The following is a 15,812-nucleotide window of genomic DNA, read 5'->3' as shown; positions in this document are numbered from 1 at the left end:
TCCAGGAACGCCTTGATGAATGGATATAGCAAACACTACAAGATGGTAGAAGGAGTGCTGAAGCTTTTCAACGACTCACCCCCAGTAACTGATATGGGTTTAGTCCATCATTCTTTTGCTCACTATGCAGTCCCAGTTTGGACCCAGCCATATGCAAATCAGTCTTGACCCTGTTTCTTGTGGGAAGAGCCCAGCACGAACTGAAAGGCCAGGTCCTCCTTGGGCCAGAAACAAGCATCCTGGGACCAGTTTCAGCCTATTACCCCTCATCAGCCAGGCTAGCTTGAATCCAGTGGCACAGTAAGCAAAGGACCCATGTCTGGGCATAACCTGCCAACTTAGGGGAACAAAGCAAGCACAATAAGATGATGGATAGAGCGTAGAAACTTTTCAGACACTCACTCCCAGTATCACATCCCACTATTAGATCTGGGTTAAATCCATCATCATTCTTCTCCTCACTTCGCCACCCCAGTTCAGACCCAGCCATTAGCAAATCAGTCTTGACCTTATTCCTGATGGGAACAGTCCAGCCCGAACTGCCAGGCCAGGTCCTCCCTTGATTTCACCCAGATCTCTTGACTGGGGGTGAATGCATGATTTATTCAGCATTCAGTATTACGTCCATCAATTGTTTGCATAGCACTGACTGAATGAATAAACACTCTCATGACTATTACATTTTCACATAAGGGCCTAGCAGGATGAACGGACACTGAGGAAGAAGTTCTCCCAAAAGTTAGGAGGATCTAAGTGATGCAACTGTGCAACCCCCTCCTCTTGAGAATGCCTCCAGGGATTGATGAGGGGCAGGCAGACACTATTAATCCACACCCTTCCCCCTGCCTTCACAGCTCTTCTCCGCAATTCAGTGTCTGGCGTTGTGGCTCACCTAAAGCAGCCCCTCTGTGTTGCCCTTCCCGACACATAGCACGTGATCCTTCCTGAGTCTGGTCTGGGATCGCTTAACCCGGTTTGGTTTTAAGCCTTGATGGAAGGATGCATTGCCCATTATTTCAATCATGCGTGGTCTGTGAGACCTGCCCATAGAATTCTGTTTAGGCTTTGGGCCAAGCTTTTAGGGTGGTTTCTGCCAGGCAGGCGTAGCCTGATATTTATTGATCCTGTACCTTCTGGCCTACGCAGTGTGCTAGCCACTTACTCACAGCTATTGCCATCTCTTTATCCAACTACAGAATTGTCTTGTTTCTATTTAGGTAAAAACTGATGTATTTTCTCCACACTTCAGTGGGGAAAAGCAGAGGGCAGACAAACAGGGGCACAGTGGATCGGCTTCCCAACTAATGAAAGGACCATTTGCCAATTAGCTGCTCTAAACTTATTTATAGTTCGAAAATTGATGTTATGCTTTGTTATCCCTTTTTAACAGTGCAACCAAATACATATTTGCTAACATGCTATGTCCAGCCTTGCCTAAATAATGTGTAAAAGTATACACAGAGTGACCCTTATCACGCTGTACACAGCTTTATTGACATTTGTTACGGAACTCCAACGGAGGTCCACAAAAATACACCAATACAATAAAAAAGACATACTTTATAACAAATACAAAATTCTACCTTAAACAGTCAGCATAACATTACACATACCAACTAAACTAAAAAAAAAAAAAGAAATTTTAATAAATAACCAGGAATGTTTTAAAAAATTGAAATATTCTATAACAAATCATTTCATTTGGAGGGGACAACACAAAAGATCGTGCCTCCGGAGCAGAACGAATATTACATTTGATAAATGAGGGGCTCCGAAACATTCGCCTTGCCCTTAGAAGTTCTGGACACACAAATAGCACATGATTGAGATCCTATATTTGGGAACAACACAGTTCACAAATTCTCTCCTATCTAGGAGTTTTTTCCTAAATGCCCGTTACTTCTCTCAGGGGCAACAGGTTAGTTCTTAAAAGTAGTATTAACCTTCTGATTCCATGTGGGACGTTCCATGAAAGATAGGGCTGGGATCTGCTCCCCGTCGCACTCACACAGATCACCCCGTTGAGGGCTTTAAGGTGACTTAAAGCTGTATCTCTTGCTGAACTAATCGTGCTTACTGACTTCTTTAGAAATGACTTCAATACAGGCTTAGGCATGGGTAAATCACAGTTTAAATTAAGCCCAAATAAATGGTTTGCATGGGCGAATGATCTAAAAAAATCATATTTATCTTTTAATTTTGCAAAAATTTCTAACTTCAAGGCGGCCCTTAGAGTGCCCTCATCCCCCCAAAAGAGGGAGTTCCCCCACCTCAGGAATGCTGCCAAAGAAGACGAATAAGAAGAAACTAAATGGAATTCCAAACGAAGAACATGTGGGGCAGCCAAGGAATTTAAATTACAAATTTGACTGAAAAAACGGCCTTCAGCCTTATCAAAAATAGGGGGTGGGACTTTGAGGGTCACTTGTAGACCCACCCCATTTGACTGCACACCCAGCCAGGACTTGAGTAACACACGATGTTATGATGGCACACTACAGGGTAGTTCTTTGCCACTCCTTTTTTCACTAAAACATAGCTCTGTTTTCAGCTTGATGATGCTCTTAGCTAGTGCCTGGTTCTCCCTGTGATTAATTCAGGCCCAATGCAAGGAACGTCTTTCTCCATTTATAGATCTTGGAAGCAAGTGTAATGGCATGTGTTGAAATGCAGTTGTTGGACAGCTCTGTTGTCCACCACCGGACAGGGCACTGCAGAGTGGATGTGCATGAGGAGAGAACCCTTTCTATTTGATAATTATAGAAATGGACAGGTGTAAGAAAGTTTAGTCAAAGAAAGGAACTATGGTTGGACAATTTGTATTATTATTGTCGGGGTCCAGTGTGCATGTCCAGGACAATAGTTAAGCAAAATTAAGCACAAAGTTCCCCAGAAAGGCTGAGATGGAGGGGTGTGAATGTGTATAGGGAAAACCAAGAGGGGGAGGGAAAGAGGGGGAAGCCCCTCTTGGGAACTAGAACCCTCACACACCCAGCAAGCTAGGTGTCATGCTTCATCATATGGGTCCTGCTCCTCGTCAGACTGGCGCTGCAATGTCCGACGGGCACCCGCGAAGGGGCTCTTTAACTGAGATCTTTTGTTCCTGCCATATGGTGCATGCGTGTGAGAGGGCAAAAAGGTGTAGTCGTGAGAAGGTGGTGGTGATAAAAAAGGTCGGTCAGTCCACAAGGATTTTTATTAACGTGGCTGACTCCCTTGGTTAAAATGGTGGGAGGGGAGATAGAGCGCTTCGGCAGTTTCAGGCAGAACTATCTACAACCCTCTGGTGTGGTCAACATGTTTCATGCTAAACTAGCAATTCTTCAGGACCATGGTGACTAGTACTACACAGTGAAATATAGAATTTGTATACAACCTTAACTTGGTTGGTCTGTGGAGCAGGCCAATTGGTCCTGCTTCGAATAATGCGACCCTGGGGTGATCCCTAAGGTGCCCCGCAGTCTGCTCCTGTCGGACCTGCACAGGGGAGTCAGGGACCCCAACGGCGTGCGGTCTCAGCCTGCAACACCTACCCCCACGTGGATTCCGTGGCGGATCCGGATCAAGAGATAAGAATTATTAAAGTAAAAATCTATATGCCAATGATGGACCATGGCAGTGGTACACCGAGACCTAGGCGCAATTTCAGGCCAACTGTGATGCAGCGTGGGTTGGATAGACAAAGTAGTTTTATCCTGGTCAAAGAATTCACCTTCACACGTAGTTTTTTTATGGAACTCAAAATCCTCCGGCGGGGCAAGCCTGAAACTGTGTTTGAGGAAGGTGGGTGGATCTCAGACACCTTTGCCACAAGGTTCCACTGACTTCTCTGGAGGTCTTGGAAGTGCAAACATTTTATGTCCTTATTTTCAGGGTTTCTAAAACAGCTTCTATGGGTCACTTCTAAAGCTCCCAGGACCTCAGGTATAGCATTTACGGACCAGGATTTAGTCCAGTGGAGGCCATCGCCAATGTCCAGTCCAGGTCCAGTTGGTGCTGGGCACCTCAGGAAAAAGGCTTCTTGTAGTTTGCTGTGTCCCTGAAGCCTTGTATGAGGTTAGCTAACTGATTGTTAAAGTCTTCTTTATCCTGGTCACAAATGGAGGAAACTCAGTCCTTCAAGGCTCCGCCGAGGTCAAAAACAGCAGATTAGCCATATTCTAATCTTCTGCAGGTCCAGAAAGTGTTCTGAGGTGGGTGCCTTGGGATGCCACATTTATTGTTGGCACTAGCTAGTAGATGGGGGTGACTCTTGGCTCCACCCTGTCCAATTGGGTAAAAGTCCAAGGGTCAAACCTACCCAATTTTCAGCAGTTCCTGTTTGCCTTACCTCAACAATCCTGCAGTGCTTACTCTAACTCCTTAAATTAAAAATGAGGAAACTCTTCCTCCCTTCTGTAGTCTTGTGTCCATCTAGAGATGTGGCCGTGGAAATGAGCAGTCACATCCCCTGTGTTGTCTCCAATTAGGTCATTTCACAACAGATTTGGAGGCTTGGCCTGGCTTTGATATGAGAAGTGGAGAAGAGGAGGCGTCTAAGCCCAGGAAAGTGCTTGGACAAGGTAGATGATGAGCTGTGGCTTCAGTACATGATTCAGACCAGGCCCATTCCTGATGTTCACGTTGCAAGTGGATAGCCCTTGCCCCAACCCCCTTTTTTTTAACAGCCCCCTCCGAGGGGTGGTGGGGACCCAAGGAAAGGCGAATGAAAATGGAGCATTTTGGAGCTACAATAAGGGGGCACAATCCAACAGGTCTCTATCCCAATTTCACCATGAATGTTTAGGATGCAGCAACAAGGGGGTTATGGATAAGGGCCAATAGGCCAATTAAGATAGAGGTGGTTACCGAATATCCAAATATGCCAACAGTGGCAGTGATAAAGGGAGGTTTTACAGCCACATTCTACATACAATATAATTGCCCATGGATGACGTGTTGGGCCATCAACTTAAAGCCAACAAATGGGGTAAAGGGTATAGTGGGGGGCAAACTGGAGAAGATTGGGATGGGTAGAATGGTGTGTCCATTCCAGGACTTACCATTACCCAATCTGATAATGTCACCCTACTTAGATGACTTCCTGTTTGTTGGCAGGGCAGGGAGCAGTGGGGAGTGTGCAAGGCTGATGGCAGGGGGAACATCGTTTACGACGCGGTTTTTACACCGCAAGTTGTTACTACGACTTGCGCTGGATGGCGCTGTGGGATAAGGAATCTTGCAATTTTATATTCTAACAACTTCCCTACTGTTACGGGGACTGGTGTTGGAATATAAAATTAAAAGATTCCTAAATCCACGTCCTCCAACGCAAGTCGTTGTAACGACTTGCGTTGTAAGACTTGCGTGGTAAAGGCATGCGTTGTTACAACATGCGTTGTAACAACGTACATCCGATGGCAGCGATGCAGCATGTAGCCAGTGAGTTGGGGATCCAATTATCAGAAGGAAAACTGAGGGTCCTGCATCAACCGTTACATTCCTGGGTATCAAACTGGACTCAGTGGTCATGGACGCCAGATGGCTCAGGGACAGACTAGCAACATTGCAAGATGTCGGCAATGGACAAATGTGAGCTGAGGAAAGTAAAGAAAGTTTCTGGACACCTGAACTTTTCCTGCAGGATGGTTCCACGGACAGAGTCTTCAGTAAACAGTTGGCTTTGTATACGAAAGAAGCCGCCAAACCCTATCACAGTGTACAGTTCATGGACGGAGCCTTGTACAGATTTTTGTATGAGTAAAATGAGATGCTAATGAGGTGCGGCCCTGAACAGTATGAATGGGACATCAGGATTTGCTTGGGTGCTTCAGATGCTGAGCAATTGCACAGTACTAGAGCAGACGAGATGTGCAGAATAGTTAATGGCAGATTGAAGGTGAGAAATCACAGCATAGCGTTTCTGGAATTTTTCCAGTACTGTTCAATCAATCAATCATATCATTTGTAAAGTGCACTACTCACCCGTGAGGGTCTCAAGGCGCTGGGGTGGGGAATGCTGCTACTGCTCGAAAAGTCAGGTCTTGAGGAGTTTTCTGAAGGTCGTGGGTCTGCCGTAGGTGGATTGGGAGGGTGTTCCAGGTCTTGGCGGTGAGGTGGGAGAACGATCTGCCACCTGAGGTCGCTCTTCGTAATCGGGGGACTGTAGCAAGGGTGAGGTCGGCGGAGCTGAGCTGGCGGGTGGGGGGGGGGGTAGAAGCTGAGTCGTCTGTTGAGGTACATTGTTCCGGTGTTGTGGAGTGCCTTGTGTGCGTGGGTGAAGAGCTTGAAGGTTATCCTCTTGTTGACCGGGAGCCAGTCAGGTCTCTCAGGTGGGGTGTGATGTGGCTGCGGCGAGGGATATCGAGGACCAGGCGTGCAGAGGCGTTCTGGATGTTGGAGCCGTCTCAGGAGTTTGGCCGAGGCTCCTGCGTAGAGGGCGTTTCCATAGTCCAACCTGCTGCTGACAAGGGCCTGGGTGACTGTTCTTCTCGTTTCAGTGGGGATCCACTTGTAGATCCTACGGAGCATGCGGAAGGTGTTGAAGCAGGGGGAGGAGACGGCGTTGACCTGTTTAGTCATGGAGAGGATGGAGTCGAGGATGACCCCTAGGTTGCTTGCGTGGTCGGGGGGTGTTGGAGCAGTTCCCAGTGCGGTCGGCCACCAGGAGTCATCCCAGGCCGAAGGGTTGGATCCGAGGATGAGGACCTCCATCTTGTCCGAGTTCAGCTTCAGTCGGCTGTTCCTCATCCATTCAGCAACAGCCTTCATTCCTTCGTGAAGGTTGGTTTTGGCGGTGTGGAGGTCCTTGGTGAGGTAGAGTATCAGCTGGGTGTCATCGGCGTAGGAGAGGCTGTTGAAGTCGTGCCGACGGGCGACTTGGGCAAGTGGTGCCATGTAGATGTTAAACAGAGTTGGGCTGAGGGATGAGACCTGGGATACGCCGCAGATGATCTCGGTGGCTTCGGAGCGGAAGGGGGGGAAGGCGGACGCTCTGTGTTCTGCCGGAGAGAAAAGAGGTGGTCCAGTCCAGGGCCTTCTCTTGGATCCCAGCGTTGTGGAGGCGTGTTCGTAGTGTATGGTGACAGACCGTGTCGAAGGCGGCTGACAGGTCCAGGAGGATGAGGGCCGCTGTTTCTCCGAAGAGTGCTGTCCACTGTTGGCAGTGAAGCTGTTGGAGGGGAGGTTGGCAAAAAGAAGAGTGCTGTCCACGATTGATAACAAGGTTGTGGCATGTGTGATCAATAAGATGACAGCATGTGGCCAATGGTTGTTATGGCTCCTGAAAGAACTAGTGATGAAATGCCTGACGGGGAATGTTATGTTCTGAGAACGACACATATCATGGTTGGATAATGAGATTGCAGATGCTCTGTCTCGATTACAGTGTTTGAAGTTCCGTGGGTTGGCGCCAAGAGCTGAACCTTGTGGAGAGTAAGTAGTGGCAAAGCTGTGGGAATTAGGAAGATGAGAAGGAGACGTTTGGCAGGACAATCACTGGCGGCACCCACAAGGAAAGCACATAAGCAGGTATGGATTGACTATATGCAAAGAGGAGCAAAAAAGAAGAGGGACAGGGAGAGCATGGAGCAGTGAGTGACAGGAGATGTAGTGCAATTTGTAATGGCAATGGTTGAGAGAGCATTGTTCCCAGTAACAATAGATGCGAAGTTAGCAGGCATGTTTTTACGAGAAATGTTTTTGGGGACATAAGCCGTAAGGAGGAGAATTTGTGAAGCGGAAACTGTAGCAGTGTGTCTGGGAGCACGCAAAGAGGCAATGTTGTGGCCAGCATATGCAATGGGAGGATGACAAGGTAGCAGTAGTGTGGAAGGGAATTGGGGAGATGAAATGGGGCAATTGCTGCTGATGTTGTGAAATTTAAACGGGAGCAGTCCCGTGTCGGGCTTAGTTGTGGTGCACTTCGGGGAGAACAATCTGGTGCAGCTGCCTGGGCTAGAACTTCTCAAATTGATGAATAAATATGCTGGTACAGGAATGGTAGAGGGGGTTTGATGTGGATGAAGCTGTTACCTAGCTATATATGGAGGGGAGCAAGGTAGCCAACAGCAATCAATACGGCAAGGAATTAGGTGAACAGCAAGACGGATGGCTTTTGCAAGTCAAAAAACATGAGAGCAGGGTCAGACTGGCAAATATGGCAATCAGGCAGTGCCCCATGGGCTGGTTTAACAGATCATTGGGTGGGCAGTTTTTTATTGCAGTTGTGAGCCTGTTTTATGGCCAGGTGGGTTGTTTTTTACTGTTGATAAACCTGATATAACCACTTTTTTTTAGCTATCTGATCGCTAAAGGGGGCAACTTTTATTTTGGTGCCCGGGCCTATTTTTCGTCCCAGTCCAACCCTGCTTGAGAGTGGTGGCAACAAAGTCCATAAGATCATTATGTTATTTAGACCAGGTGTCTTTTATTTTGGGAGCAGAATTATCTGAAGATGACGATTGAAGCAGTAGAGAAATGAAAGTAAAGAAGAGGTAAATATCATGGAGAGAGGGACGGGAAGATGAACTATGGGTAGAGTTTTTTTCTGGTGTTGGAAAGGAGAGCTCAGATCCAGACAGGGAATAAGATGGCAAGTTTAAGATGAAAAGGTAGAGAGATATATTAGGCAGTGGCATAGACCTTGAGCCGCCCGTGGCGGTCCCAGCGTTTGCTGCCCGTGGCGGCCACGTGTAAGGGCCGGGGGTTGGGGTGATGGCTATTCCTGCCTTTGCCACCCCGCGACGCGACAGCTGCAGGTAAGACCTGTGCCGCCTCCCCACAACCCCCTTGCTACGCAATTGATTTTAGGAATAGGAGGGTGGTTGTGCATTGGCTAGCGTAGGCAGGCGGAAGAAGAAGAGGAAGAAGTTCCAAGTCGGCAAAGGCAAGCAAGTTTTTGATTGTTGCATTTAAAATATGTTACACTGCAGGGCGAGGGTAGACTCAGGGGTGGGTGATTTTGGAGGTGGGGGGTGAGGTTCGAAGATATAGTTAGCAAACGCAACATAGTTAGACCAGATGTGAGGATTTTTAGAGCATGCAGCTAAGACGAAGAGTGTATATTAGTAGCTCTGCTTGCTTCCAAAAAGCAGCCTTTTCCGCAAGCACAAGAGCGTAATAAGTGGTCTTCCCCAAGGAAACAGCATAACACTACTTCATTTAGTATTACAAAAGGCTAAGACTGTTTTCAGATAAATACATGCGATTTAAGTAATAGGTTAGCAATTGCTCACTGTTTGTTTATCCAATTTATAAAATGTGTTTTCTCAATTTAAATTATTTCATATATTACGTGGGCCACTTGCACCCACTCTAAACTTTGCACATAAAAACACAATGGACCGTCCCCTCAGACTATCAGAAATTCCGAACGACCACTTAAACAGTTTCCTACTAGATCCGGTTGTGGTTCACGGGTTTTTGCACATTTACTGAAATCCTGCAGAAAAAATTGTTTTTGATTCCAGATGAATCTTGGGTCTCTTATTTCTCTGCTGTGTTCTGTTAAGCTCTGTTATATTATGTTACGCTATGTTATGTTGCATTTTGGTAAGAGGTTGTGACTGCCCCTGCATATTGGGTGGGCTGGCCTGGAAGGAATGTAATGTTTGTAGAAGAGAGGAGAAGAGAGGTGTGGGGAACCACTTTCGGCCAGGGGGATACAGGGATAATACTAAATTGCATTGCCGCACTTGGCAATACTTAGGGGCCAGATGGGCGACCGATTTTGGCGGGTACAAACGGGAAATCGTCCTATTTAGGACAGCTAAAAAGGGTTGTAGAATGTGCCAAACCTATTTTGTGAGCCAGTGACCTGCTACCGACTCGCAAAATAGGTTATGCGAGTCACTATTAGGAAGGTGCATGCCTAGGGAGTCCCTTCCTAATAACAAGTCGCAGGGGGATGTGAGATGTAAGACTGTTTTGAGACGGCAAATGCGGTTTCATAACAATCTCTTTTACCACCAATTTCAAATTGGTGGTAAGCCAGTCGCGAATGGTAAGGGGTCCCCAGAGGACTCCTTGCCCTTTGTAATTGCCAGCGAAAATGTTTTTTAAGAGCAGGCAGGTGTCTGTCGGACCACTGCCTGCTCTTAAAAAATGAAAGTGAAAGTTTCATTTTTATTTTTTAAAAGCATCCCATTTACCTTTGAGGAAAACAGGCTGAATTAATAAAAAATTGCTTTATTGAAAAAGCAGTCACAGACATGGTGATCTGCTGACCCCATCAGGCCACCATCCCAATGGGTCGCAAAATATGACCTCCTTTGCAACGATGGCGCCCGGTGCTCGGGGTGCTTTGAGAAAGCTCCCGGAGCCGAAAGAAGTGCTCCAGGGTGCCCCTGACCTCCGTCTTTTTCCATCTAGAAATGCCCCCAACCCTCAGCTCACATCCTGACTTGCCGGCATACCCCCCCCTCCCGGGGAGAATACTGTGCATTGTGCCACTTGTTTGCCCGCCCTGCCACTGAGTTACAGGTGCAGTGGAGGAAGAGTGGGCTCACAAACCTGATCTGCTGCATCCCAAAAGACCAGACTTCCACTGGGGCCCGAACCTGGTTGTGACTGGATGAGGGGCGCACGAGCCTGACCTGCAGCTTCCCGCGAGACCGGACTTTTATCGTGACTCGCACCCACAGCTGCTTCTGAGGTACGGTTGCGGCTGGGGGGGGGGCACACAAGCCTGATTCGCAGTGTCCCATGATGAGACCAGTCTTTGACTGGGGTCTCAGCCCGCGCCTACCTCTGTAATACGATTTGAAGTGACTATGGACACGGCGGATGCAGTTACAGAAGTCTGATCTTGATAGACTATTGCCATATTTCTAGCAGCCGCCGGTGGCTACAAGGGCACCCGGGAGTACATTGTCTTGGATAGCGAGCGGTGGAAGGGCACGGGGAGAAAGCACCTTCGATGCAACTACACACACCACACGTGATGCCTGCACTGAGGATGGAGGCAAGCCCCTAAGTAAAGTGACGTTTGCAGAGGCTAATAATAAAAGTAGAGCACTATTATCCCATTGCACATCAAGCACCCCCCCCCCCGCTCTCAGAGAATGATTAAGTGGGGACTGGCAGTATGTAACACCATAGACATAAACCTTTACATGACCTCAAGATGGCTGCCTCAGTGGTCCCTTCCGCCCTGTACTACTACTCGGGGGCTAAATCTGGACTTCTCCCAGAACTCGAATCATAGTCCCCATCTGGCCTACCCACCTAGTCACTGAACCTGAATGAGTGAAACCCAACTTATATTGCGCTACTTAGCCCATAGGGCGTCAAGGCGCCTAATCCAAATAGCTAAAATATCCACAGGGCAAACTTACTGATAGGCCTTAATGAAACACCACGTTTTTAATGCTTTTCTGAAAAGGGACAACGATGGTTGCGCCTTAATGTCGGCGGGGAGGGCCTTCCACAGACGGGGGCCACGGTGGCAAAGGCCCTGCCTCCCCATCTGGCTTTCTTGATGCGCGGGATACACAGAAGATTCATGTTGGAGGAATGAAGGCTCCTGCTGGGGGAATAGCAAGTTAGCAGGGAGCCTAAGGCATCAGAGGGTCCTGCCAGAAGTGCTCCAAAAGCCAGACATAGAATTTTAAACATAATTCTGTGCTGGATAGGGAGCCAATGGAGATTCTTCCTGGCTAAAGTGGCAGAAAAAGACTTGGGGACGTCCAACACAAATCTCGCCACAGCGTTCTGCACGCCCTGAAGGCGTCGAATAAGGCCCTTATTGATATCTGCATACAAAGCATTGCAGTAATCCAGTCGGGAAGACACCAACGCGACTACAGTCTGCTTATGTGCCTGAGGGGAGAGATAATGGACGATTCTCCTAAGAATCCTGATGACTCCCCAACAGGTAGCCACAGTTCTATTTACCTGAATATTCATAGTCAGCGAGGTGTCAAAAATGACACCAAGATTCCTGGCAGAGGGCGATGGTGTAGGACAAGCTCCCAACGATGGAGACCACCACTCACTGGACCAGACATCCTGGTCCTTGCCAAAGATCAACACCTCAGTTTTATCGCCATTCAGCTTAAGGGAATTTTGAATCATCCATTCTGCAACTACTTGCATGCAGTTCCTGAAGATGGACGCAGCGGTGCTGATCGAATGGGCCAGGGACACCATGATCTGTGTATCATCTGCGTATGATACAACTTCCATCCCCTGCGATTTTACTAACCTAGCAAGTGGGGCCACATAGATGTTAAATAGGGTCGGACTTAACGCCGACCCTTGAGGAACCCCATATTGCAACGGTTTGGCAGGGGAGAGGAACTCTCCAAGCTTGACCCTCTGCTTCCGAAGTTCTAAAAAGGAGGACAGCAGGCTCAGCGCTGGGCCCTGCAATCCTATCTCCCTCAGACGAGCTGTTAAAGTCGAGGGAGACAGGGTATCAAAGGCTGCCGTGAGATCTAGAAGGACTAGAAGGGTGGACTGTCCTTGGTCAACCTTAGTTCGGATATTATTCATCACCACAGTAAGTGCTGATTCCGTACTGTGTAATTTCCTGAACCCATGTTGGGACTGGTCCAGGTAACCAGAGGAATCAAGGAAAGCGGTGAGATGTGAGTTAAGGTGAGATGCCAGCATCTTAGCAGGGGCTGGGAGCAGGGAGAAAGGTATAACATGTTTGAGGTTTTCTGGGTCCAGGGTAGGCTTTTTAAGAAGGGGCTTAACAATCGCCTTTTTCCAAGCTGCCGGAAAGATACCCTGGAGGATAGCGCCATTCATCACCTCCAGTAATGGTGGTAACAGGGTATCCCTACAATCCTTCAGGACTTTTAAAGGGCAGGGGTCCAGCGGGAGCCTGATTTCGTTTTGTTCAGCAGGGAGTCAAGATCTTCAATGGTAAGGGGGGGAAAGACCGTAAGGGTCTTAGCCGAATCTCTGGACCAGGGCTCTATACTATCTTGGGTCAGACTGGAATTGACAACAAGAGTCTTTCTCTGTGCTTCTAGCGTGAGATAAATATCCACAATTTTAGAGTGGAAGAACTCAGAGATCCTGTCGCAAAGCTCTTGCGAGCCTACGACTGGATCCGGTTCTTGTAAGGAGCACAGAGAATCGACAATCTTGAAAAGCTCCCTAGATGAAGTAAGGGACATCGTGCGTTTGGAAAAGAATTCCTGTTTTTCCTTGATGATCCTGGCCTTATACTCTCCCAGTAACCGCTTGTGACAGTCTCTTTCGGTCGGCTCCCAAGATTTCCGCCATTTCCTCTCCTGCCTCCTACACTTCTGACTCAGGAGTCTCAAAGACTCTGTGAACCAGGGGGAAGAGGGTTTAGCCCTTGCTGAATAGCGAAGGGATGCTGGGGCTAGAACATCAACTGCTCTAGCGATGGAGTTGTCGAGCTCCTGTGCAGCAGCACCGGCGTCTCTGGTGGCCAAAAGGGCCATGGATCCTATTAGGGGGGCAAGTGCCTCATTAGTGATATTCCTAAGGCACCTCTTGGGGATTCTATTGGCGGAAACCTGAGAAGTCAGAGGTCCTAGAGAGGAAATCAGCTCTAAGGGCATGACCAAATGATCTGACCAGACCAATGGTACGGGGGGCCCGAGGAAAGCCTAGGGTCGTTGGAAAACACCCCGTCCAGGATATGCCCTGCCAAATGGGTAGGTCTGTTCACCAGCTGGAGAAGACCACATGCCGTGAGAGGATCCGTCGAAGAGAGAGTGTCTTTCGAACTCTGGTCGTCTAGATGGAAATTTAAATCCCCAAGAATAGTAAAGTGAGATTTATCAAAGTAAGGTTCCAGAATTCTGAACAGATCATGACTAAAATTGGATCTGGGACAGGGAGGTCTATAGATAAGAAGACCCGTGAAGGAAACCGAAGGAGAGGAGGAAATGCAAAAGTGCATGGCCTGGAAGGAGTCAGAGGGCTCAGAGACGACTTTTATGCGGTTTCAAAGCAGTCAGATCAGCAAGGGAATAAGAGCGGAGTACCTGACAGGCTAACGAAGAGACGTCATCCTCCCAACATGGCTCGTCCTGCAGCGCGTCCTCAGCGCGGACCGGCGCAGACGGGCAGAACTCTGGCATAACTCCGGCAGAGATCCGGCGACCCCGCTGCGCGATTCCGCTGCGCGTCAGTGTGACCTGCTTAAGTAGACGACTAGCGTCCTTGTGACGACTAGACCGTCACCGCGTCTAAAGGCGCCGCTGGGCGTACCTCTACCCCCCCCAATATGGCTGCCAAAGTGCAACTGTATCGGGAGTGCCGGGAAAGGGACCCGCCAAACAGCGGTGCTTGATACAATTATACTGCGGGTGAGTGGGCAATGAACCTGCGAGCGACCGTGGAGACCTTGCTTTTTGGCTGATGCCCGGTGAAGCTACATGATAGCTATAGAGGAGATGGGCCACGGACTTCCGCTCTGCCCTCACCTACCCAGCCGGACTTTGGGCAGACTTTCCCTCGTCTCTCCGTCATTCTCTTCCTCCTACCCCTTGACCCTACCCTTTCCCCTCTACTTTCCTTTTACCCCGTCCTCTTTGCTCTTTTAATGTTTTCCCACATAGACCTAGCGTTCAGGCTGTTGCTCGATGAAGCTACCTGACAGCTAAAGAGGAGATGGGCTTTGGACTACCCCTCTGCCGTCACCTACCCAGCTGGTCTTCGGGCAGATATTCCTTCGTCTCCCTGTCCTATCTTTCCCTACCCCCCTTCCCTGCCCTCTTACCCTTCTTCGCTTCCATGCTCTTGAAATGTTTTTCTAGCAAAAGATGTTATCAAAATGTAATGTACCTTGTAATCTTGTGGAACCTTATGTAAAGCGCTCTGAAACGCAAGCTCTATATAAAACTCTTTAAATAAAAAAATAAAAAAATTGCAATATGGTCTACTACCCCTGACCAGAGAAAGACAGAAAGCAGATCTAACCATATCTACCCAGAATTTTGACTTATCACACAGTGGAGTTCTGCAGCAAGCAAATAAATCAAGGGGCCATTTTTCCAGCTTAATTAAAGTGCATGGGATTCATTCAGTTAGCTTTACTTACATGGAATTATTGTAGTTCGACACAACACCGGGCGACTCTCCGGGGGTTGAGCTTCGGAAGCAGGGATTGTTCATGTTGCAGAAAATCCCCTGTAGCCATGGCAGCATGCCTGCCGAGGGCATCGCCTTATTTGGAAAATGACCTGCAAAGGGGTGAAAAATATTTGGCATTAAATTTACTCAGAAGGTACTCAGAAGTGAAGAGGTACATTGATACTAATAGGAAAGCAAACTGTAACGTTGGAAGCCCAGAGCAGGGGGAGGAGTGGTGTGCACTCTCTAAGTGCGCATGACGGTTTGGCCAGCCATCTTGGGCCAGCCAAACAGTCATGTGCACTTAACATTTTCTCCACCCGGCTGTATTGCACAGCCTGGGTGGAGAACATGCACAGGCTACCAGTCTCTGTCTGAGTGCCGGAATCCTGGCACTCAGACCAATCACGATGATGCTGTCATGATGATGACAGCAGAGTTGTGATTGGCTAGGAGAGTCTGGACGCCTGTGTGCTTCCTGCTTCGTCATAAGAAGAAGGACGGAGGAGCGACAGCAGGACCCAGATATGTTCAAATGCTTTTATTTTATTCCCCTCCCCCACCCGCCTCACCAACCCCGTTCAGTAGAAGCCGGCACTGCGCTCAACTTTATTTTGCATTTGCCTGCTATGATTAAACAGTATGTCTGTAGCTCCAAAATAAACCGTACTTACATTCATGCTGGCCGTAGAGTGGGTTAGCGTTGCGCAACCAGACCAGCACTAGGAAGAGCGACAAGGGCCAGGCAAGCTCCACAAACAAACGTAGCT

At 48.3% G+C, this 15,812-nt stretch overlaps 1 protein-coding gene across 1 annotated transcript in view; it reads right to left on the bottom strand.

The window, feature by feature from the left end:
• Positions 1-15,133, bottom strand: part of ABCA4 (ATP binding cassette subfamily A member 4) — a 1,055,123-nt gene extending 1,039,990 nt beyond the window's left edge. The window contains exon 1 of the mRNA XM_086957892.1: positions 15,011-15,133. Coding sequence (XP_086814018.1) covers positions 15,011-15,132 — 122 coding nt within the window. The 5' untranslated portion in view covers position 15,133. The remainder of the gene's footprint in view (positions 1-15,010) is intronic.
• Positions 15,134-15,812: the final 679 nt, after the last annotated feature.

The sequence above is a fragment of the Lissotriton vulgaris genome, chromosome 1_1 (genome assembly GCF_964263255.1).
Source record: "Lissotriton vulgaris chromosome 1_1, aLisVul1.2, whole genome shotgun sequence".
In the NCBI taxonomy this organism is placed as follows: domain Eukaryota; kingdom Metazoa; phylum Chordata; class Amphibia; order Caudata; family Salamandridae; genus Lissotriton; species Lissotriton vulgaris.
The sequence above is the reverse complement of the archived record's forward strand: the minus strand, read 5'-3'. Positions and strand labels throughout refer to the sequence as shown.